The sequence below is a fragment of the Marmota monax genome, unplaced genomic scaffold (assembly GCF_021218885.2).
Source record: "Marmota monax isolate L192 unplaced genomic scaffold, Marmota_monax_Labrador192_F-V1.1 WCK01_AAM20220418_F8-fsc00021, whole genome shotgun sequence".
Classification (NCBI taxonomy): domain Eukaryota; kingdom Metazoa; phylum Chordata; class Mammalia; order Rodentia; family Sciuridae; genus Marmota; species Marmota monax.
In genome coordinates, this window is record NW_026695228.1 from 26,078,548 (window position 1) to 26,102,345 (window position 23,798).

The following is a 23,798-nucleotide window of genomic DNA, read 5'->3' on the forward strand; positions in this document are numbered from 1 at the left end:
CTGGGCAGTGGGGCATTGAGCTGCCATCCCTTAGGTGCCGGGCTCTCCTCTCAGCCCCTCGCCTATATCAGTTTCACCCCAACCTTGTGAAGTGGGTGCAGATAGGGAGACTGAGGCACACGCTCACAAAATTGTGCCCAAGATCACACGACTCATGGGGCCCAAGTCTGGCACTTGCCTGCCCTGCTGCTGGGAGCCAGGGTAACCGGGGTGCTAAGGATCCTGGGCCCGGCTCCCAGCCGCACAAGGCCCCCTCCACGTGGGACCCCAGGGAGCAGCCAGAAGTGCAGCAGACGAGTGCGTGGGAACAGAGCTGAACAGGATGTGGACTTGGGCCCCCGCCAGGCCCTGCCCTTCCCCGCCCCCAGTTCCTGCCTGGATAGGGACAGGAAAAGGAGGTTCCATTCTGGCCCGAGGCCTGGGTGGGCCTCCCACCTCAATCCCAGGGCTGGAACAGGCTCTGTGGGCTCACGCAGTCATTCAGCAAACACCCTCCGAGGGCCTATGCTGTTCAGGACACAGAACCCCACGAGGACCCATGGAGCCCGGAGAGGACATACCCAGGGGCTCTGTAGGCCCAGCTGGGGCTGCCCTGCTCCCTGGGGAGGAATCACCTAAGCTAAGGCCCAGCAATGAGCAGGAACTAGCCAAATGGGAGGGAGGGAAGGATGTGAGGAGTGGGGCAAGGAGTGCGTGGGCACCTCACCTTCTGGAGCAGGAAGACACGCCAGGAGGTGGGCAGGGCTGGGCCCCGTGGGGTTTTGTTCTCAGGACAATGAGGAGGTTCAGGTTCCAAGATGCTTCTTTACCAAGTGGAGTAGCAGGGAGAGGGTTTTGGTGTGCCAGGACTGGGCTCCACCCTGGTGGCAGAGGCGGCAGCAGTCATTCCAGAGATGGGGACTGAGGGCATTGCAAGTGGGTTAATAGGACCAAGAGCCACTTCCTTGTGACCTGGGTGCCAGGTGTGGTTGCAGGTGGGGCTGGGTACATGTCGCCTGCTGAGAGGAGGGGGGGACAAACCTCTAGTGCCTCGGTTTCCCCTTTTGCAAAATGGGACACATTAGTCCTACAAGCCACAAAGACCCCCGGGAGTCAGGTGCCCTCCACCACACTCTCCTTGGGCCTCGACAGAGTGGGTGTCAGGGAGCTTGGTCCCCATTGACCCACAGGTTCGAGATAGAAATTGAGCCCATCTTCGGGATCTTGGCCCTGTACGACGTGCGGGAGAAGAAGAAGGTAGGAGCCCCCTTTTCCTCTTGCTGCTCCTCTTCCTTCTGGGCTTCAGGGGCTGCAGGCTTCCTGGAGACAGTGGCTAAGCTGCCTTTCATGTCCCCAGATTTCAGAAAACTTCTACTTTGACCTGAACTCAGATTCCATGAAGGGGCTGCTTCGTGCCCATGGCACCCACCCCGCCATCTCCACCCTGGCCCGCTCCGCCATCTTCTCCGTGACCTATCCCTCACCCGACATTTTCCTGGTCATCAAGGTGCCTGGTGGGGCAGGGCAAGGGGGTAATAACGATGAATGCCACAGGTTCAGTCCCTGCCCTCAGGGGATGAGGCAGACATGTTACCAGAAAGAGGAGCCCCCCCCAACCTGGATGGGGGAAAATCATAGAGGGCTTCCTGGAGAGGTGGCAACTGAGCTGAGACCCATGGACAGATAGGCCTGGGGACAAAGGACATCCCAGGCACATGCAACAGCCTGGGGTGGGGGGTCCCAGTGGGGAGGCAAGTGAGATGTTAGGAGGTTTGTGGATGATGATGACAGTGTTTTTTAAGCCAAGACTTGCTCAGTTAATTGGGGCAGGAAAGACGTGGTCAGTACATTGATGTGGGATTTTCTTTCCAGGTGGGGTCAGTTTCTTCCCCAAACCTTCAGTTAGGTACAATAATGAAATGGGTCGAGTGCCCACAAGCAGACCCTGCTGATGGCCTGGTGTCACAGGGGTGCAGTCTTCACGGTAGCCCCCAAGATGAGAGTTGCTGTGCCCCCATTTTATAGATGGGGAAACTCAAGGCGCAGAGCAGGTTAAAGACCTGCCCAGGGTCCCAACACCCGAGTGGTCAGGACTGAAGGAGTCCAGGCCTCCTGACTCAGAGCGGCAGCCTGTTTATGCTAATGCATGTTATGCCAGGAAAATGTCCATAGCTAAGTGTGAGCTGCGACTTACAGTTTGGGGTGGTCGGAAGGGTGGTGAGGAGGTGGCCACTAGGCAGGCAGAGTGCTGGTACCAGGGACAGCAGGAGACATGGGCGATCTTGGAGCACAAGCCCCAGGGTGAACTGGGGGTGTAGGTCAGTGGTAAGGCCATTTCCTAGCATGTCCCTGGGTTGATCTCCAGCAGTGGGATGGAGAGTTTGGGGGTCCAGGAACCCCCCATGAAGAGGGGGCTCTTCATGGGGCCTTCCTGCCCCACAGTTGGAGAAGGTGCTCCAGCAAGGGGACATCAGTGAATGCTGTGAGCCCTACATGGTGATGAAGGAGGTGGACACGGCCAAGGTACGAGCGTGGAAGTTGGACCTGGCGGAGGGCAGATGCCGCACTTGGCAGGCCTGGGACACTGAGCTGGTGGGGTCGGGGGTCTCCCTCAGAACAAAGAGAAGCTGGAGAAGCTGCGCCTGGCAGCCGAGCAGTTCTGCACCCGCCTGGGCCGGTACCGCATGCCCTTCGCCTGGACGGCCGTGCACTTGGCCAACATCGTGAGCAGCGCGGGGCAGCCGGACCGCGACTCGGACTCGGAGGGCGGTGAGGAGGCGGGGCCGGGGCGGAGCGGTGGGCAGGGGGGCGCCCTCTGCCGGCCGAGCGCGGCGCTACAGCTGGGTCTCCGCGTCTCTTTGTCCCTCATCTCCTGTCACTGTCACTGTCTCCTAGAGCGCCGACCCGCCTGGACTGACCGCCGCCGTCGGGGACCCCAGGACCGAGCGAGTAGCGGGGATGATACCTGCAGCTTCTCTGGCTTCCGCCCGGCCACATTGACTGTCACCAACTTTTTTAAGCAGGTGTCTGACTGGGAGGCAGGGGACTGCCAGGAGAGGTGCCTGGGGACTCTCCCCACCCTTGTGGTTGCTTGGATCCTGGGGACTCAGCCCTTTATCCCTGGCTCATGGGGACCTGTCCCTTGCAGGAAGCGGAACGGCTCAGTGATGAGGACCTCTTTAAATTCCTGGCGGACATGCGGCGTCCATCGTCCCTGCTGCGGCGTCTGCGGCCTGTGACCGGTGCGTGGTGCCCCTGTCAATAAGGGAGGGTTCAGTGAACCCGCACTAAGCACCTGCTGTGTCAGGCGCCAGGGACTCAACTCTGACCGTAATTGACAAATTCCCCAACTCAGGGGCTGAACTTTCAATGGAGGCCACAGATAAAAGAAAAAAATGTGCATCAAGTAGGGATCATGGGGGGTGGACGCGTCATCTCTGAGGGTGAGAGAGGAGTTGAGGGTGACTTGGAGCTTTTTACACCTGAAGATCAGAACCACCAGCGGGCAGCTGGGGGAGACAGGGCCTCACCTGCGTAGCCCCAGGGGGTCCCACACAGGTGCAAACTGCTTCCTCCTCCCCAGCCCAGCTCAAGATCGACATTTCCCCAGCCCCCGAGAACCCCCATTTCTGCCTCTCCCCTGAGCTGCTTCACGTCAAGCCCTACCCAGACCCCCGGGGCCGGCCCACTAAGGAGATCCTGGAGTTCCCTGCGCGCGAGGTCTACTCTCCCCACACCTGCTACAGGTACCGTCCCTGGAGTGGCTGGGCCCTGGCATGGGGGACATTCAGGAGTCCTGGCAGGCAAGGTCTCCTTTCCCACAGACACACACAGACACCCAGGGTGACATGCCACTGCTCTGCTTTAGTGCAGGATGTGTGGGCACAAAGGGATGCGCGTCCTTCCTCCACCCGCCCAGGGAGGCCATGTCCTCCGCCATCCACCCCGCCTGCTTCTGTCTCTGCTCTGTGGCTGGAAGCGGCGTGCCCTGGCCGGCCCCACTGGACAGGCAGCTCCTCTCTGCTTGGGGGCCGCATGGAGCACAGAAGTGTCCCTTGCTTCATGACTGGTCCTCTGTTCTGCCCAGGCAGGCTCAGGCTGGAAGTGCCGCGGTGTGGAGTCTGGGGAGGGAGACGGGGAGTTTGGCTCAGCCAAACTGGGGCCACTGGACACCAAGTGGGGGGCCCTTTCCGGCTCCCTGCACGTGCCCCAGCCAGCTGCCCTGCGTGCCAGGCCCCCACCAGGCTCACCTCTCCTGGATCCGCCGCAGCCAGTGTTGCTGAGCTGCCATCTCCTGCCTCTGTCGCTGCACATGTCCCGTGAGAGCCCATAGGAAGTGGCTCTGCTTGTCAGCGTGAGCCTGTGTGGCAGGGAAGAACCTCAGTGGGGGCCTCCTCACCTCTCATCCCCTGACCCTGCCCAGGCCTCCCTGTTACATTGACTGGGGCAAGTCAATGATGCTTTCTGGCCTCAGTTTCCCCATCCGTAAGATGAGTTTAAGACGCGACTTTCTTTGTGAAGTTATGAGCATCACGTGGTCTATTAAAGGGCATCGAACAGTTCTAGATACTTATTGGGCACTCACGACTTACCAGATACCTTAGTAATAAGCACATATCGAGTACCTATTATGTACCCTGCCCTTGAATTGAATTGCTCTGAAATATCAACTGTGCTCTATTTGCAAATGGGGAAACCGAGGCATGGAAAGGGATGTGGGTTTTGCTCAGGGTCACAGAGTCGAGGTCATAGAGCTGGGAAGTATCTAGGACTCAAGGTTCAGAAGAGAGTTCTGGCCAGAAGTCAGAGTCTCAATCCTCCCAGGGCCAAGTGCCCCTTACCTTTAAGGTCTCAAATTCTTGGCGGGCATGGCCTAGCCAGGCACCCTGCAGCTGGGCTTCCAGTCGTTGCACGCTGTCCCGCAGTACCCGCTGGGCCTGGGCCACCTCCGTTAGCACCTGGGCTGTGGCCTCTGCCTGCAGCTGCAGATCATCCTCCTCTAGCTGTTCGGGAGATAGTGGGGTGTTAGGAGCCAGCTCCTCTGTGTTTGCCCAGGACTCACTAGGTTTCATCACTGAGGTCTTGCATCTTGGGACCCTCTTCAGTTCTGGGCAAAACTGGGGCCACTGGACGCCCTACACACTCCTACCCACCCCCACGACACCCCCGCTGCCCTACCCACCTGTATCTCCAGCAAGCTTGTGCGAAGTTCCTGAGCTGCGTCCCGGCCTTGGCTGACTTGTAGTCCCAAGAGCCCCAGTGCTTGGCCATAGAGGCCCAGGCTCTGCCCGGCCTCTGTCAGTCGGGCCTCCGTGGTCTTGTACACGCCGTTGAGGGCCTGGCCCAGCTGCAGGGCCCCGTGGAAGAGCAGGGTCAGTTCCTCATGCTGTGCCGGCTCCAGGCCACCCATGGGGGCCACTGGGGCAGGCTGGGCCACTGCTGCCAGAGCCCACAGGAGGCACAGAGTGAGTGCAGGCATGGCTGAAGGACAGGGCTGTGGGCACAGTGCTGCTGCCGCTGCCTTTTATGTCCCCACACTGCCATTAACCCCCAATCGTTAACTGGCCACCAGCTGCCCCGTGTTGTGCAAGGGCCTGGCAGGGGCGTAGTAGTTGCATCAGGCGAGTGTCCGGCCGGGCCACGCTGAGATCACGCTGGCTGGGGCTCAGGGCCAGTTGTGGGTTGGGGGCACTAGGAGGGATTGGCCCAGGCATCCATGGAGGGGCCCTGGGGCTCACGCTGAGCTTATGCTTTCCCTCTGATGGGCAGCAGGACAGCGGTGACTGTGTGGACACGGGGTTCACCTAGAGCTGTTCCAGTGGCCACGCGGCACCAGCTCTCCTCTGGCACTTCCCAGCCTGCAATGCGGGGTCTTTGCTTTGCAGCTTAGGTGGGAACCCAGGTCTCTGTGCGTGCTGAGCCAGTGCTCTGCCCCCGGCCACATTCTCACCCCAACACCGGGGTCCTTGTGGACCTGGTTGGTGGCCAGGGAGCTTGAACATATGGCAGAATCCTTCCCAAGGACACATAGATTCACTCCAGGGCCCACGTATGCCTCAGATCAGCATGAGTGCTATTTTACTCCCTGGATGACTGGGGGCAAGTGCCTCAGTTTCCTTACCTGTAAAGTGGGGGTGCTGTGTGTCCCACCTTGCTGGCTGCTTGTAAGAAGTAAGTGAATTATTTCATTTTGAGTCCTGGGCAAATACAGAATTAACCCTGGCATCCAGTAGGTGCCACATAAGTGTTTGGTGCAGTGATTGTTGTTGGAGTTACCTGTCATCATTGGTGCTGTTGTAAATTTTTGGTTGAGTGGCCTGATGTTCCATTACACAGATAGGGAACCTGAGGCCCACGGGTAGGTTGGGACTTATCCAGAGTTGCAGGGTGGGAGGCAGCACCCTGACCCCAGCCCCACCTTCCAACTCTGGTCACAGTTTTCCCACCTGAGGGACAGGCCACATAACTCTACAGGTCTCTTCTGGGGAACGGACAGCTGGGCCCGAAGAACCCAGTCAGTCTGGGCCTCTGTGGCCGGGCAGGTCAGCCTGGCAGGGATCAGGCTGCAGTGCTGGCCACCTGGCTTCCTCGGCCTCCCTAGACTTCCACCTGTGCCCTGAAGGTGCCCATCTTTCCCCAGCCTCTGCCATTCGTATCTCATGCCTGGTGCTGGATCGGCCTGCCCTCAGCTCAGTGCCCCAGCCTTGTGACCCCCTTGCCCCTGTGACTGTGTCCCTCTGAGCCCTGCCCTCGCCCTAGGAACCTGCTCTACGTGTACCCGCACAGCCTCAACTTCAGCAGCCGCCAGGGCTCCGTGCGCAACCTCACTGTGCGAATCCAGTACATGGCTGGCGAGGACCCCAGCCAGTCCCTGCCGGTCAGTGTCTGCGCCCCGGGGAGCAGCAGGGATGGGTCATCCCGGCGGGTCCCTCATGTCCCCACTCCCCCAGGTCATCTTTGGCAAGTCCAGCTGCAGCGAATTCACACGTGAGGCCTTCACCCCTGTGGTCTACCATAACAAGTAGGTGGGGATGAGGCCGGGCAGGGACGGTAGGGAGAAGGGACATGGGAGGACCTGCGGACACTCCTGGGGTCAGGGACACACCTAGGCATGGAGCCAGGAAGGAAGGAGGTGCAGTGCCCAGAGCCCTCTGGGGGCCGCCAAGGCCAAGGAGAGGACCCCGCCGTGCTGGACCCGACGTGGGGCCCCAGCCCTCCAGCTGACCCCCAGCCTGCCCTGCCAGGTCCCCTGAGTTCTACGAGGAGTTCAAGCTGTGCCTTCCGGCCTGCGTCACCGACAACCACCACCTGCTCTTCACCTTCTACCACGTCAGCTGCCAGCCCCGGCCGGGGACCGCCCTGGAGACGCCCGTGGGCTTCACTGTGAGCCCAGCCACCCTCAGAGCCCTCCCTGTCCCCTTCCTGATGCTGCGCCCAGGCCTGACCCCTGCTCTCTCCTCAGTGGATCCCGCTGCTGCAGCACGGCCGCCTGAGGACTGGCCCCTTCTGCCTCCCTGTGTCAGTGGACCAGCCGCCACCCAGCTACTCCGTGCTCACACCCGATGTACGTGCCTGGGCTGCCCGCCTCCTGACGCTGTCCCCTGTAGCGCCCACTGATGCCCTGGCCACCTTCTGTCAACGTTTCTGTCCTCGCAGAACCCCACGGGCGAGCGTTCCCGAGACCCCACCTGACTTCCACCAGTCCCCCGGGAGCCTCGTCCTCTGGGGTGTCCTCCCCTCCCTCCCATTGCGTGTCCCTTTGTCTCCCCTAACTGGCCCTCACTTCTGCGCTCACTGACCCCATAGCAGCCTCACTTCGCTGATTATTGCGCCCCAGGAGTTCGTCCAGGACTGCCTCTGCCCCTCCACCCCTGTTAGTGTGTGTGGCCCTCCCTCTTCCTGTCCAGCTGTCCGTCAACACCCGGGGGCTCAGGCCCCCTACAGCGTTCCTGACTCATCGTTTCCTCCAATTAACCTTCACCCGTATCTGTCCTCTCGTGTGCATGGTGTCCTCTCTGCCTGGCGGACCCTCTTAGTCCACCGGGACTGGGCTGGGGGCAGGGTGCTCGCCTGCTCCCTCGGGCTAGGCCACGCTCAGGCCATGGTGTCGCAATGGCTGGGGCGGCCTGGTGGCCTGATCTATGGGGGAGGGTCCTCCAGTGCCCACCAGGCACCTCCCTCCCGCAGGTGGCGCTGCCGGGCATGCGCTGGGTGGACGGCCACAAGGGTGTGTTCAGCGTGGAGCTCATGGCCGCGTCCTCTGTCCACCCCCAGGTATGGGGTGGGGTGGGAACCCAGGAGTCCTGCCCTGCTGCCCTCCCGGTTGCTATGCAGTTGGGTAATAGTTGTCGCTGGCCAGCGAGGCCTGGCCTCGAGCCGTGGACGTGACTTTGATCAGCTGGCCGGGCTCTCAGGGAAGCTGCTGACTCAGATGGAAGTGGCCTTGGTCCCCGGGGCTTTCCTGGACCGGCAGCCCGGCTCCCTTTGTGTCCCCCACCCAGGACCCACACCTGGACAAATTCTTCACTTTGGTGCACGTGCTGGAGGAGGGGGCCTTTCCGTTCCGACTCAAGGACGCGGTGCTGAGCGAGGGCACCGTGGAGCAGGAGCTACGGGCCAGCCTGTCGGCGTTGCGCCTTGCCAGCCCCGAGCCCCTGGTGGCCTTCTCCCACCATGTGCTGGACAAGCTCGTGCGCCTTGTGGTGCGGCCCCCCGTCATCAGTGGCCAGATGGGTGAGCAAGGGTGGCCTCGGGCCTCAGTTTCCCCATCCAGAGAGCGACCCCCTCAGTGCCCTGATCCTGAGTTCCTCCTGTAGTCAACTAATTTCCTCTGGCCTCAGTTTTCCTATCTGAAAAATGGCCCCAGTCTCCGGCACCCAGAGCAGGTCCTCTGAAGTCCCTTGATAGCCACTTAAGTCCTTCGACCCTAATGACTCTTCCTCTGGAAGGTCAGTAGGCAGGGAAGAGGCCTTGGGCCCTGGAACTTGAACTCTGCTCTGCCCGGCAGTGAACCTGGGCCGTGGAGCCTTTGAAGCAATGGCCCATGTAGTCAGCCTCGTCCACCGGAGCCTGGAGGCAGTCCAGGATGCCCGTGGTCACTGCCCGCTGGCTGCCTACATCTACTACGCCTTTCGCCTTCCTGGTGCTGAGCCCAGCCTTCCAGGCGGTAAGTGATGGTGGAAAACCCTGGGAGACAAGAAAAATCTGAGAAGAGCAACTCAGTCAGAGAAAAGAGTGTGTGCAAAGGCCCCAGGGCCACACAAGCCTGCACTGAGCTGGCAACTTGCAAGAGAGAACATTTCACCCACTTTTGCCCCAGCCACAGGAGTGTGACCCCTGTACACTGGACTGGCAGCTGATTCGACCATTCAGCAAGCATCTTCATTAGGTTGTGGCAGGGACTCAAGCTAGGGTGCCTGCATTTAAATCCTTGTTCTGTTGCCTGCAAGCTCTGTGACCCTGGGCAAGGAATTTGACCTCTCTGAGCCTGTTTTCCCATTTGTGAAACAGTGATAATAGGGCTGGGGTTGTGGCTCAATGGTAGAGCGCTCACCTTGCACATGTGAGGCCCTAGGTTCAATCCTCAGCAGCACATACAAATAAATAAAACAAAGGTATTGTGTCCATCTACAACTAAAAAATAAGTATTTAAAAAAAAAAAACAGTGATAATAACAGTACCAGCCTTGAGGAGATGCTGGTAAGAATAACTAACGTAATCCATGCAGAATGCTTGGTACAGAGTGAACGTCCAGTAAAAACTGGATTTGGGCTGAGGGTGTAGCTCAGCGGTGGAGCACATGGCTAGCATGCACAAGGCCTGGGCTTCAATTCCCTGAACCATAAAGAAAATTAGAATTATTATTATTTTTTTTTCTTGGTTCCAGGGATTGAATGCAGGGGCACTTGCCCACTGAGTCACATCCCTAGCCCTATTTTGTATTTTATTTAGAGACAGGGTCTCACTGAATTGTTTAGTGCCTCGCTTTTACTGAGGCTGGCTTTGAACTCTATGATCCTCCTGCCTCAGGTGTGCACCACCAAGCCTGGCAAATTCTTGCTGTTGAATAGTTAAATCATATGTGCCAGGCACCATTTCCAGTGTTCTTCAATCTGTGCAAATTGCTATGAAGCAGTTGCTATTTTCATGCCCATTTTACAACCTGGAAGCGCAGAGAAGGAAAATGGCTGTATCGAGGGCCGAGGATTGGGAGGGGGCTGAGACTCATCAGGCAGGTGGGCCAGGGCTGACCCTACTCCGTCCATCCCCAGGGGCCCCTCCGGTGACTGTGCAGGCTGCCACACTGGCCCGTGGTTCCGGCCGCCCTGCAAGCCTCTACCTGGCCCGTTCTAAGAGTGTGAGCAGCAGCAACCCCGACCTGGCTGTGGCCCCTGGCTCCGTGGATGATGAGGTTTCCCGCATCCTGGCCAGCAAGGTAGGGCGAAGTGGCCATGGCCTCCGAGTGGGCCGGGGGCGGGGGGCAGGAATCCCACTGCTGATGAGAATGGAAAACAGAGAGCACGACTTGGAGAGGACACGTGTCCTGGCTGCCGGCCAGCGTGTGGCTGTCATGGAGGGGGGCTGCAGGTCAGACTTTGTGCTGGCTCTAGCCTCCACCCGAGGATGGGTGGTGGAAGCTTGGACGGCCTGACTGAAGAGTCGTGTGTACCCAGCGTGGCAGGCGCATACATGCATGTGCCCCGGACACAAATGTACACGGGTGCATATACACATGCACCCCACGCTCGTACACACTGCATACGCATCTGTACCTTGCTCGTACACACACGGCGCATATGTGTGTATGCCCGTGCTCATGTGCGTGGCTGCATATGTGCATGCATTCCACGCACTTGCATGCACGGGTGCACACACTTGTGTGGGCACACATCTAGTTCCGGGTGTTTTGTGCTGCTCTCCTTGCCCTCCTCTCGGGACGCTACCACCCCCCCCCCGTGTATCTCCAGGGCGTCGATCGCTCACACTCCTGGGTGAATTCTGCTTATGCTCCAGGAGGCACCAAGGCTGTGCTGCGGCGGGCGCCCCCTTATTGTGGGGCCGACCCCAGACAGGTGCCCTTCTTACCTGCCCTGAATGCATGTGACTCCATCTCAGCATGAGCTCCTCCCACCTTCCTGGCTGTGACCAACTAACCTTGGGGGGGCTGCCTGAAGGAGGTGGCAGCCCCTCCTGCCTTTGTCTGGGGCTGTGGAGTCTGTGCTGCAAGAATTGCTGGGTTGTTTCAACCTACCTTTTGCTGTCACATAGGCCACAGCCTCAGCAGAGACACAGCACTGGGGTGATATGCAAAGAGCATGTAAATCATATGCAAATCCAGCCACCTATAACCTCACTGCCCTGCATGGCCTGTTCCCTCCCTTTGATCCACCTCTGTCCGGGGGACTCTCCGCTGTCTCCTTGGCATAGGCAACTGAATGGTGTCAAGGGTGAAGCACTGGACCCCTGGAATCCCACATCCCTTTCAGACAAAGGCTCCCCTCTACCATGCACCTGGCCTGGGAGATGCTTTGGTTCAAGTCCCAGCTGTGCCATGTCCCCAGCTGGTGCTCCAGGCAATGGGCTGAATCTCTCTGGTCCCCATTTTCAATGGGGCCGTCTCCCTGGGTGTTCATATATGGCAGAGGCGCTCAGAAAAGGGCACAGCAGCACAGTCCCAAGCCTGGGCACTAGTTGGGCCGAGGCAGAGCTGGTTCTACTATGAGGAATGCTCCGCGCCCTGCCCCACCCCGAGTCCCCAGTTAGTCAGGGAGATAGACACAGACATGCAGGTGTGTACCTCTGGGGAGGAACAGCCTGAGAGGAGGTGAACGGAGACAGAACAGGGCACCAGCTTTCCTCCTGGAGGACTGGGGGGACCTCTCCAGGAAAGGGACATTTTTTGCTGGACCTGAAGAGTGAGATGAGCCAGGGCGAGTGGGTGTGGGTTCCAGGCAGAGGGAAAGGCACACACAGATGGTACCCAGCTCAGATGACACCGGACAGCAAAAGGAGGCTGCCCTGCTCGCCTGGCCCCAGAGCCTGCCACTTGCCTCCCGTGCCACACCTGGGGAACTGTCAGCAGCACAGGCAGGGGACTTTTGCACAGACCTCTCCCAGATCACTGGCAATCTCAAAGTCTGGGTTCGTGGGCCTTGCCTGTCCCCCCTCAGCATTTTCTGGGGGATGCTGAAGATTGAGCCCAGAGCCTTGTGCCTGCTGAGAGCGTGTGCTCTGCCACCCAGCTGCCCCTGCCCTAGCACTTTTCACAGGGCTGTCGTCAACATTCTCAGTTCCCTGAAGAATCAGGGAGGCCTCGCAGAGCAGGTGGGGGGTGATGAGGCTGTGGAAGGGGGCCCTCCAGGCAGGAGTAGCGCTGAGGCTGGCCTTGTGGTGGGTGAGCCCGGACGTGGCTGGACCATGGAACTGGAGGCCCCCAAGTGCCAGGGCAGGTCTCCATCATGAGATCTGCTCCCCTCCTGTCCGGCACAGGAGAGGGGCAGGTGGAGCTTGGGCCTCTGTACCTGTTCCACGGGCAGGAATCACCGAGGCCAGCTGAGGCCCCACGCGAGGCTGGAGCAGGGCCCGGCCTGGAACCTGGGGCTCTCGATAGCATCTCGCCTCCTGTGCTCATCTGCTTTCTCCTCTGGTCGCACCCGCCTCTTCCATCCATGCAGCCCACCTCACCACTCCTTCACACTCTGCACCTCGTCCACTCTCGTGGTCACCTCCTGTGGCTCCAAACCCCTTCACAGCCCCACTGGTTTCATCTCCTCCCCCCTGTGCTGTCTGCCACTGGCACTGGCCAACCTCGGTCCGAGCTGGGACCCAGTCTATCCACCTTCCCCTGTCGGTGGTTCCACATTCTCACCTGTTCTGGTCACACTGGTTTGTCACCTCCTCACTACGTCACTTTTTTTTCATCGACTTGACTCTAGCTACTCCTTCTCGATCCTCGCCTCCACCACCCTGGCCAGCCCACACCACCTTGACCCCTCCCCGGCCAGTGCACACAGACCGTGCCTCCTCCCCTCTGCCCTCACCAGCCCCCCATGGCCCCCACACACTGTCTCAACCCGTTCTCTGTTGCTATAACAAAATACCTGAGACTAATTTATGTGGCTCCAGATCTGGAGGCTGGGAAGTCCCAGAGGATGGTGCTGGCATCAGATGGGGACTTTTGTGATCACTGTATCCTAACTTTTGTGTCACAGCAAGACACAAAGGTACTTGTTCAGGTCTCTTCTTGTAAGCCACCGATGCCATCAGGAGGGCCGACCCTCTGACCTCATCCAGTCCTAATCACCTCCCCGAGGCCCCCATCCCCAAGCACCATCAATGTGTGACTTTGGGTTTTAAGTTCACAAATCATGACACTTCAGGGACACACTGAGACCACAGCGCACATCCACGTGGAAGCGCTTTTTCCTCTTCTTTTCCTCCTACCCATGTCCATGAGGACACATTTTTTTCTCCATTCAGATGAGTCCACGTGGACCTCTGTCTCTCCCACCATGTCCCTGCCACCCCCCCCCACGCCAGCTCTCCTCGCCATCCATCCTCTCCATCCCATCCCATCCTAGGCCATCGACTGCAGCTCTAGCCGAGCCTCCTCCTACCTCGAGGCCTCCTCCACGGCCCTGCCAGCCCCCCAGCCGAGACCCACTGTGCAGAAGGTAGTGGGGGGGATGGGTGGGTTCCATGTTTTTTGTTCCCGGCCCCCAGCAAAGGGATCCAGAGCTGCTCCCCGATCCAGAGCCCAGCCTGGGAACTGGCACCTCAGCTGCTCTTGCCCCTGTCCTTCCGCATGGCCTCTGCTGTTGACCCCAGTCCTCGAGCCTCAACCTCCCTTGCCATGCTCTCCAGGGGCGGTGTGGGAGGGGGTGGCACCTGGCTCTTGGTGACGCGGACCCTGCCTGCAGCTGCTTCACGAGGAGCTGGCCCTGCAGTGGGTGGTGAGCAGCAGCCCTGTGCGCGAGGCCGTCCTGCAGCACGCCTGGTTCTTCTTCCAGCTCATGGTGAGACCCCTGCTCTCGGCCCAAGGAAAGAGACCCCCAGGCAAGACCCTTTAAAAATCCCTGAGGTTACACCTTAGACCCCCTGAGAAGTGGCCTCCAGAGATGCTCACAGAGAGAGGACCCCGCTTCCCTGGGAGACTGGGAGACAGGTCACTCTCATGAGCCACGTCCACTCAGAGAGGGGACCTCCCTCCTCGAAGAGGTGTCCCCACACAGAGAAGGATCAGGCTTGAGACCACCTCCAGAAATTTAAGAGGTCCCCTCCTGAGAGGATGTGGCCACATCACCAGACCCCTAATGCGCCCACAAAACCTAACCCAGGGCTCCGTCAAACTCGGAACACGGGTCCCAATCTCTGGCCCCCCCCCAGACTGCCCAAGCCTTTCCCCCACCCCAGGCTTCCCGCTCCTGAACCCAGGGCCGAGGACCCCGGGAGGCTCTGCCCGTGGCTCCTCAAGCCCCGCCCACGCCACAAAGTCCACCCAGAGCCCTCAGGCTCCTCCCTCGGCCTTGGCTACAGGGCTCAGCCCCGCCCTCCCACGGTCCTTCGGCTAAAGCCCCGCCCCTCGCCTGTTCGCCCCGCCCCCAGGTGAAGAGCATGGCTCTGCACCTGCTTCTGGGCCAGCGGCTGGACACGCCCCGCAAGCTGCGCTTCCCTGGGCGCTTCCTGGATGACATCACTGCCCTGGTGGGCTCTGTGGGCATGGAGGTCATTACTCGCATCCACAAGGTGAGAGATTCGTGACCTCAGTGAGGGGAGGGGCTAAGCGAGGCTTGCGGCCAGCCAGGTGAGGGCACGAGTCCTGCCCCATGCCTACGGCTGCCAAGCCACGAGGCCGGCCTTTGGATGGCTCTGTTCCTGTTTCTTGAGTACCTGGGGTACACAGCCCTATTTTGGATGTAAAGACACATCAGTAAACAAAACAAAAGCTTTGCCCTCTTGCAGCTGAGTTTTAGGGGGAGACTGAAGGTGGTGAGGGAGCAATCTCTGGGAACCGGGGAAACAGAGGTCCAGGCAGGAGAAACAGCAGATGCAGAGGCCACGAGGCAGGACTGTGCCTGGCGTTGAGTAGGCGAGTATGGCTGGAGTGGAGTGAGCAGAGCAGATCCATTAGCTCTTAGCACAGGGCCGGTATGCAGTAGATGCATAATAAGTAGATATTGCTATTCTGAGATCACCAATTCCAGTACCTGTGAGAGTTGGGCAGACAGTAATAATCAGGATAATAATTAAATGGAGCATTTATTGAGCACTTACTGTGTATCTAGGTATAGTACCTAGATGCTATTAAATTCTAGTTGGGGCTGAGCACGGTGCAGCACACCTGTAATCCCAGTGGCTTGGGAGGCGGAGGCAGGAGGATAGCAAGTTCAAAGCCAACCTCAGCAGTTTAGCGAGACACAAAGCAATTCAGTGAGACCCTGTCTCTAATAAAATACAAAATAGTGGGCTAGGGTTTGGGCTCAGTGGTAGAGCATTTGCTCAACGTGTGAGGCACTGGTTTGATCCTTGGCACCACATAAACAAACTAAATAAACTAAATAAACAAAGTAAAGGTATTGTGTCCATTTCCAACTAAAAAAAAAAAAATACAAAATAGGGCTGGGGATGTGGCTCAGTGGTCAAGTGCCCCTGAGTTCAATCCCCAGTACCAAAAAAAAAAAAAAAAAAGTTCTCCTAATTGCACATGAAGGTAGTTTTTTTCCCCATATTTAGTTTTTAGTTGTAGTTGGACACAATACCTTTATTTTATTTATTTTTTATGTGGTGCTGAGGATTAAACCCAGGGCCTCACACATGCTAGGCACGTGCTCTACTGCTGAGCCCCAGCCCCAGCCCATAGTTAAGTTGGTTTTTTTTTTTTGCTCAAAATCTTTCTTTTAATTTTTTTTTTTACACAATACCTTTATTTTATTCCTTTATTTTTTTTATGTGGTGTTGAGAATCGAACCCAGGGCCTCGCACGTACTAGACGAGTGCTCTACCGCTGAGCCACAGCCCCAGACCCTTTCTTTTGAATTTTTAAGAGCAAAATAAAATTATTTGGGCTGGGGATGTGGCTCAAGCAGTAGCGCGCTTGCCTGGCATGCGCAGGGCGCTGGGTTCGATCTCAGCACCACATAAAAATAAAATAAAGATATTGTGTCAACAGAAAACTAAAAATAAATATTAAAATAAATAAATAAATAAATAAAATTATTTAATTTCGGTTTGAAAGTATTTTACAGACATGATTTATGAGTATGCCACAATGAAAACTATGAAATTAGTTTTGTTGTCTCCATTTTACTGACGAGGATGTTGAGGCAGAGCATAACTGATTGGCTTAACCTGGTGCCACACACAGGAAAGGGTTTGGATGAGGACTTGAAGCCATCCACCCGCTGCAGAGCCTGGGTCCTCACTGCCAGCTTCAGTGAGGAGAGGGGGGCTTATGGTGACCAGAGAATGCTTCGGACGGGCAACCTGCTCAGCTCCCGCCAGCCCAAACCCCGCAGGAATGTCTCTGCTGAGACCTGATGTCTGATTTTAAAGAGAAATAGCACTTTAGGATTCAAAAGGAACTTTCTGGTTTTTGAAACACATTCTGGCCCAAGCCAGCCCTTGCACAATCCCATGTGACCTCTGGCTGGTCTTGAAGGTCTGGCTTCACGGGAGCCTTTCCAAGGGCTGACCTGGATTGTGCAGAAACCAGCCCCAGAGGGCCTGCAGGGAAGAGCCGTGCTCCTGAGCAGCTGCACTGTGGCTGCCCCCAGGGGACATCAGCCACAGCCACTGTGTTTCATTCACTCACTTAATATTTGCCAAATACTATCAGCCTCCATACAGAAGGCTGACTTAGTCTCTGTCCTCCTGTGGACTCAGAGTCCAGTTCCTTTAGGGTCGCAGGGAACTAACTCAGGCTAACTTGTAAGGCCACCAAGTGGTTGACAAGAGCAGGAGGGCAGAACAAGGCCCCACCAGATCTCAGGTCCTGCTGGTCTCTTCTGTTCCTCATACTTTCCAGGCACATTCTGCCTCTGTGCCTTTGCACTCACTGTTCCCTTTACTTAGAATGCCGTTCTCCCCTTGGCTCTTTCTTTGGAAATTGTGAAATTTCACCCTGTTCTGTTGTCTTTGAACCTGCAGTTCCTTTGTTTATTGTCTTTCTTCCCCACATGAGACTGTGTGTTAGACAAGCAACGGGACAGTGTCTGTCTCATTCACAGGGTTAAGCACACAGCAGGTGCTCAATTGATGCTTATTAAATGATTGCTATGTATGTATCACGGCAGAGATTAATGTGCTTGAACACAATCACAAATGCTTTAAAAATCACAAAGTTCAAATGCTTTGATCACAGAGTTTATTTCTGAGCGTATGTAGGCTACAAGGAGCTCCAGAGTGTGGCCTGGCCCTGGCCCTGGCCCTGGGGGTTCACCATGGTGCCCACATCAGATATTGCAGGCTGTGGGAAGGGGAAAACCTACCTTTCCACTTAAGTGGTCGCCTCACTTCCTCTTCAATCCCACTGGCCAGATTGTGGTCACATGGCTGTGCTCAGCTGCAAGGGAGGCTGGGAAATGTAGTCTGCCCAGTTCTGAACTCTGGACAAAGCTGCAGTATCTTGGAGTGGAGTCGAGCTCTGCAGCTGGCGTGCTATTCAAATCTGGGTGAGAGTGGAAGGAAGAGAGCATCCTGGATGGAGCATGGGGAAGGGAGGGACGTCAGGGAGGACAGCCAGGAAGGGACTGAGTTCCTCGAGCCCAGAGATGGAGGTGTCAGGATGACCCAGGGCTTGGGGGCAATGGCACAGCTCGTGGAGGTCACTAGTGGCCTTGGTGACAGCCCAGCAAGGCAGTATGGATTTGGACTGAGAGCTTCTGTGTCCCCAGGACGCAGAGCTGGCCGAGCGCCTCAACGCCAGCCTGGCCTTCTTCCTCAGTGACCTCCTGTCCCTGGCAGACCGCGGCTTCGTCTTCAACCTGGTGCGAGCTCACTACAAGCAGGTAGGCGTCAGCGTGGCCAGTGACGTGGCGGAGGACACATGGGGTGATGCGCAGGGCCACGTTGGCATCCCCAGTGACTGCCCCTTCCCTACAGGTGGCCACACGGCTACAGTCCGCCCCTAACCCCACAGCGCTGCTGACCCTCCGCTTGGACTTCACCCGCATCCTGTGCAGCCACGAGCACTACGTGACCCTCAACCTCCCCTGCTGCCCCCTGTCACCCCCGGCCTCGCCTTCCCCATCTGTGTCCTCCACAACCTCCCAGGTAGGTAGGCCTCCACTTCTGCCTCCTCCCCTTGGCCTGGAACACACCTCAGCCCATCCTCTGTGGTTCCCTCATTTCTGTTTGGACCGCTGAGACCCAGGGCTGCTGCCAAGGTGGGCTGACCCTTTACCTTTGACTTTTCACCTCTGAACCTTCACCCTGGCCCATCAGTCTTGGCAGTTTCCCTGGAAGTAAAGCTTGATTTTTTCACCCCTGAATCTGAGAGTGACATTCCACCTGCTGTTTCTCAGTCTTCTGACTTTTGACCCCATGACCTGTCACCTACAGATAGGTGACCTCAGACTCTCAGTGCTGGCTTTAACCCCATGCTGTCACCTCCAGATGAGTTACCCCAGTCTCTCATCTCATGATATCATAACTCCAGTCACTCCAAGATGGCGTTGAGGTGACCTCACCTCCACCCCTTGACTGCAGGCACTCTGCCGTCCCCCGTTTCTCCCGACCCTCTGCAGAGCTCCACCTTCTCCAGCCAGGCCCCGGACCCCAAGGTGGCCAGCATGTTCGAGCTGAGCGGACTGTTCCGGCAGCAGCACTTTCTGGCCGGGCTCCTGCTGACGGAGCTGGCTCTGGCCCTGGAACCTGAGGCCGAAGGGTGAGCCCAGATTCTGCGGGACCCCAGGGCAAGTGGCTGTGCCGGGAGTACGTGCTCCCTCCTGAGCACCCCGTCGCCCCGCAGGGCATCCCTGTTGCACAAGAAGGCCATCAGCGCCGTGCACACCCTGCTGTGCAGCCACGACACGGACCCCCGCTACGCCGAAGCCACCGTGAAGGCCCGCGTGGCCGAGCTGTACCTGCCGCTGCTGTCACTCGCACGGGACACTCTGCCACGGCTACATGACTTTGCTGGTCAGCAGGCCAGGGAGGGGTGGGTCACGTGGTCCAGGGTTCGGTCCCCCAAGGCCAGGGTGGGAAAGGCCAGAGCTCTCGGGTCAGAGCAGGGGCGAGAGGCCAGTTCTACCGCAGGCTCTGTGGAGCCCGCAGCCTCTCCAGCCTTAGATTCACCCGGAAAGTGGGGACAGTAATGGCACCAGTGACTTCACAGAGCAGTTGAGGTACCGTAGCTCTGACCTACTGTCAGCCCCCAGCCACAAGTGGCATTGTCCTGACACCTGCTGAGGGGGTGTGGGGGGACAGTGGGACGCGACTGGGTGAGAGGAAGGTGGGGCTGTGCGTCCACTCATCAGCAGACGCCCCGGGCCACAGAGGGACCTCGTAGACAGCGGCCGGCAGCACAGACCGGGCCTTGGGGGTCGGTCCCGTCCACCCTCCGGGGAGGCTCTCAGCGGTTTTCTCTTGAACTTCTTTCCTGCTCCGCTTTCTCTCCGCGCTCCTGGGACTCCGCTCCACGTACGTCTGCCTGGTGTCACACGTCAGCTGTGTCCACTCCTTTACCTCTGTGCCTCACCTGGGAAGTGTTCTGTCCACCTGTCTTTGAGGTCACTAATTACGGCCTCTGTCCACCCTGCCATTGAATTCTTAATTTCAGATATTACATTTTCATTTGAAAAACGTCCAGTTTCATTGTTTTTCATAGCCTTCATCTTGATGCTGACTCTCTCCATCTCTTGGCCCACTGTGCCTGTCTTTTCCTCTGATTTTAACTACGTTATTAATTTGTTCACTCATTTCTGAGACGGGGTCTTGCTGCACTGCCCGGGCTGGTCTCAAATCTCTGGGCTCAAGCCATCCCCAGTCTCAGCCTCCCGAGCAGCTGGGACTGGAGCTCACACCCCACACGTGGCAGATCTGCGGACATCAGCTTGTCGTATTCGCGGGTCTGCCTCTGCTGCCCCTTTTCCTCTCCTCCGTCTCATTTTCCTGTCTGGTCATGTGTCCTGTGGTTTTTTTTTTTTTTTTTATTGTGTTTTGGACGCTGTATACGAAGGAACCACAGGGCTGAAGCAATGCGGTCTTCCCCAGAGAGCTCTTCCCTTCGCTGTCAGGCAGAGGCCGTGAGGGGCGGGTCCCCTCCTACGCTGAGCTGGGCTAGAGTTTCAGAAGTCTCCAGCGCAAGGCAGACGTGGGGGCATCTGTGGTCCCAGCTACTCGGGAGGCTGAGGCAGGAGGATCACTTGAGCCCAGGAGTTCAAGACCAGCCTGGGCAGCATAGGCCCAGTCTTTTAAAAAAAGAGAGAAAGAGAGAGAGAGAGAGACACTGAGACTCTAGGGAAAAATCTGTAGTACATCTGTTTTCAGCTCCTCCCTCTGGTGACAGTTCTTTATAGGCCAGGGATATTTTTCAAGATAATAGATTTAGGGATCAGACTGTTGAGGTTCAACTCTTAGCTCTTCTCTTTACCTGCTTTGTGAGCCTGCACAAGTAACCTATCTGTACCTCAGTTTCCTCATCCTTAAGGGAATAATAAAAGTACCTGCCTCGGGGTTCTTTTGAAGTTTAAGAGTTAATTTAAAAAAAACAAAAATTTTTTTTTGCAGTCAGTGCTGGGGATTGAACCAGGGGCCTTGCCGACTGATTAGAGCAGGAGGCTGCGGAAACACAAATGGGTGCTGTACGAACAGCCACCGTGTTGCTGCTGTTCCTATTGTGGTCATGGTCTTCATCCTCTTTGCTGTTTGTGTGCGTGTGTGGTCCCAGGGACTGAACCCTAGGGCTCTCTACCACTGAGGTGCATCCTTGCCCTTTTTACTTTGAGACAGGGTCTCACAAGTTGCCCAGGCTGGCCTTAAACTTGGGATCCTCCTGCCTCAGCCTCCCAGATAGCTGGGATTACAGGTGCACAGCACCACACGCAGCCCTCTGAGTCCCTAAGAGTCCTGTGGGCCAGGTTGTGGTCTAGCCATTGAGCACCTAGCAGTGCCCAGAGTAGACAGAGCCCAGGCTTCTGTGGGTCTGACAAACAGTAGCATAATTAGAATATCTAATTAAAAGCAGAAAGTAGGTTCTGGGTGTAGAAGTCAGATCCCAGCCTGACCTGGTGGGGAGGGGGTGATGTGAGACTTCTGGAACTTGGGGCCCGGGTTTGGCACTTGCTGAGGACTCATTCTTCTCCCCCATCCCCACCTCCCTGCAGAGGGCCCAGGCCAGCGGTCAAGACTGGCCTCCATGCTCGACTCAGACACTGAAGGCGAAGGGGATATTGGAAGTACCATCAACCCGTCGGTGGCCATGGCCATTGCGGGTGGCCCCCTGGCCCCTGGCTCCCGGACCAGCATCTCACAGGGCCCTCCAACCGTAAGTATGAGGCTTGTGCCCGGGGACACCATCCAACTGGCTGAGAGAAGTCATGTCATGAGAAACACATGGGCCAGTATTCGTCTCAAGTGGAGAAAATGAACCGGCTCTGGCCCTCTCTGGCCCCAGGCATCTCGCTCCGGCTGCCCGCTTTCTGCTGAGTCCAGCCGGACGTTGCTGGTGTGCGTGCTGTGGGTCCTGAAAAACGCAGAGCCAGCCCTCCTGCAGCGCTGGGCTGCTGACCTGGCCCTGCCGCAGCTGGGGCGGCTCCTGGATCTGCTGTACCTCTGTCTGGCGGCCTTCGAGTACAAGGTCCGAGGGAATGGGCGGGGCTGTGGTGCAGGGCAGGCTCAAGGGGCCCGGTGGGCCGGCGCGCAGGGCTGGGGTGTCTGCGCACAGGCTCCCGCCAGGCTGAGGTCAAAAGGGCTTAGTTCTGTGTCAGCCAAGGAATAAGAATAGAATTTGGAAGGTGGTGACATGGGAAAGAGAGAAGTGAGCTGCATCTTCTAGCGAAGGTCCTAGAGGTTGTATGGGGCCCAGAGCAGAAGGACTGGGCTGCCCAGAAAGAGCAGAGGTCACTCTGAACCCCAGTCCTCTGGGCCCCCAGGGGAAAAAGGCCTTCGAGCGCATCAACAGCCTCACGTTCAAGAAGTCACTGGACATGAAGGCCCGGCTAGAGGAGGCCATCCTGGGCACCATCGGGGCGCGGCAAGAGATGGTGCGGAGGAGTCGCGGTGAGAGGAGGACCCGTCCCCACCAGCAGGCCACCTCAGTCCCCCAGCAGCAAGCTTTCCCCAGAAGGAAGTCTGTCAGCTGGGGTGTGGCTCATTGGTGGAGGCTTGCCTACCTCGCTCAGGCCCTGGGTTCCATCCCCAGTCCCACACAAAAAAGGAAGTCCCCCATGTGTCACTAGTGTCCATATTCTCCATCTGTCCTCATGTTATTTGGGTTTGGGGTGCCTGCCTACTCCGCAAGGTTTAGCTTTGCCCAGCATCCCTCAGGATTTTCCCATGACAGTGTCTTCATAGTGTGTTTTTCCCATGCTCATGTGTGTCATCCTGTTTTTATACATCTATGAACACGCACTCACATCGCAGAGAGGAGCCCATTTGGGAACCAGGAGAATGTTCGATGGCGCAAGAGCGTTACACACTGGAAACAAACATCAGACCGCGTGGACAAGTAGGTCCAGTGTGTGTGATACTGTAACAAGCTACTCCAGGAAGGCTCTTTATAAAGAAAAGAGGTTTCTCAGTTGTATAGCACTTATTTAACACGCCTGAGGCCCTGGGTTCATTCCCAGCACCACACACACATACAAAAAAAAAAAGAGAGAGAGAGAGAGAAAGAAGAAGAAAAGAAAAATGGTTTAGAGTCTGAAAGTCCAAGACCAGGTGACCCCATGAGTTTTTGCCTCTGGCAGATGGCATCATGGTGGTGGGAGCCTGTGTGGGTGGAACCAGGCTTTTCCACCAGTCCACTCTTGAGAACTAAGGAGTCCCACAAGAACGACCTTAATCTCTTCTGAGGGACGTAAGGACATTGCGCTAATCCCCACTTCTGAATATCGCCATACTAAGGACCAAGCTGTCAGCACATGAGCCCTTGAGGGACATGCAAACCACTGGGCAACCAGTGGAGGAAGGGAGCTCAGTTGTGACATGGGATCTGGCCCTGAGTGGCTTCACAAGACCTCATCTCCCCTTCAGGACCAAGGATGAAATGGAGCATGAGGCCTTGGTGGATGGGAACCTGGCAACAGAGGCCAGCCTGGTGGTTCTGGACACGCTGGAAATCATCGTTCAGGTAGGGTTTGATCCAGCATGTGCCCACACAGTGCCCTGTGATCTCCCACTCTGCGCTCCCTTTCCTTCCCTAAGCCTGTAACCACCCCAGTCTCTAATACCTGGATTTCTGGCCCCTTTCCCCAAAGACGGTGATGCTGTCAGAGGCGCGAGAAAGCGTCTTGGGCGCGGTACTGAAGGTTGTGTTGTACAGTCTGGGCAGCGCCCAGAGTGCCCTCTTCTTGCAGCATGGCCTGGCCACCCAGCGGGCTCTGGTGTCCAAGGTGAGCACCCCTCGACTTCCACAGTTCACAGAGTCATAATAGCTGCCCATTCACTGGGCATTTACTTGACAGTTTCATGAAACAGTCTCCTTAGCTGCAGTTTACAGAGGAAGGGACTGAAGCTCAGAGTGGTCACCCCACTCCCCCGGGTCACACAGCAAGGGTGCAGAGCCAGCTCTGACTTCACAGGCCACTGTTGATGGCCAAAGAGGGCAGAACACCGATGCCCCTGCCCAGCCCCATCTGGCAGCTCCCGAGCCAGGACGG

At 57.4% G+C, this 23,798-nt stretch overlaps 2 protein-coding genes across 8 annotated transcripts in view; one reads left to right on the forward strand and one right to left on the reverse strand.

The window, feature by feature from the left end:
• Positions 1–23,798, forward strand: part of Dock6 (dedicator of cytokinesis 6) — a 45,832-nt gene that overhangs the window by 11,631 nt on the left and 10,403 nt on the right. For 3 of the 7 annotated variants that reach the window (XM_046436731.2, XM_046436732.2, XM_058576686.1), the window contains exons 8-35: positions 1,170–1,236; positions 1,337–1,486; positions 2,422–2,502; positions 2,595–2,748; positions 2,875–3,002; positions 3,128–3,221; positions 3,563–3,725; positions 6,739–6,856; positions 6,930–7,000; positions 7,224–7,362; positions 7,442–7,543; positions 8,167–8,253; positions 8,481–8,712; positions 8,987–9,145; positions 10,251–10,414; positions 10,947–11,051; positions 13,899–13,994; positions 14,584–14,724; positions 17,871–17,984; positions 18,079–18,249; positions 18,723–18,862; positions 18,947–19,116; positions 21,303–21,463; positions 21,593–21,775; positions 22,071–22,197; positions 22,561–22,645; positions 23,173–23,269; positions 23,397–23,531. In XM_046436731.2, the coding sequence (XP_046292687.1) occupies positions 1,170–1,236; positions 1,337–1,486; positions 2,422–2,502; positions 2,595–2,748; positions 2,875–3,002; positions 3,128–3,221; positions 3,563–3,725; positions 6,739–6,856; positions 6,930–7,000; positions 7,224–7,362; positions 7,442–7,543; positions 8,167–8,253; positions 8,481–8,712; positions 8,987–9,145; positions 10,251–10,414; positions 10,947–11,051; positions 13,899–13,994; positions 14,584–14,724; positions 17,871–17,984; positions 18,079–18,249; positions 18,723–18,862; positions 18,947–19,116; positions 21,303–21,463; positions 21,593–21,775; positions 22,071–22,197; positions 22,561–22,645; positions 23,173–23,269; positions 23,397–23,531 (3,634 nt within the window). Of the gene's footprint in view, positions 1–1,169; positions 1,237–1,336; positions 1,487–2,421; positions 2,503–2,594; positions 2,749–2,874; positions 3,003–3,127; positions 3,222–3,562; positions 3,726–6,738; positions 6,857–6,929; positions 7,001–7,223; positions 7,363–7,441; positions 7,544–8,166; positions 8,254–8,480; positions 8,713–8,986; positions 9,146–10,250; positions 10,415–10,946; positions 11,052–13,559; positions 13,653–13,898; positions 13,995–14,583; positions 14,725–17,870; positions 17,985–18,078; positions 18,250–18,722; positions 18,863–18,946; positions 19,117–21,302; positions 21,464–21,592; positions 21,776–22,070; positions 22,198–22,560; positions 22,646–23,172; positions 23,270–23,396; positions 23,532–23,798 lie in introns of those variants that run through there. The other 4 variants (XM_046436734.2, XM_058576685.1, XM_046436730.2 and 1 more) reach the window with 3 other exon arrangements.
• Angptl8 (angiopoietin like 8) lies at positions 3,824–5,496 on the reverse strand. The gene is made up of 4 exons (XM_046436737.2): positions 5,162–5,496; positions 4,821–4,982; positions 4,230–4,339; positions 3,824–4,100 (listed from the first exon to the last, which is right to left on the reverse strand). Exons 1-4 carry the CDS (start codon positions 5,456–5,458, stop codon positions 4,073–4,075), a joined length of 597 nt encoding a protein of 198 aa, XP_046292693.1. The 5' UTR covers positions 5,459–5,496; the 3' UTR covers positions 3,824–4,072.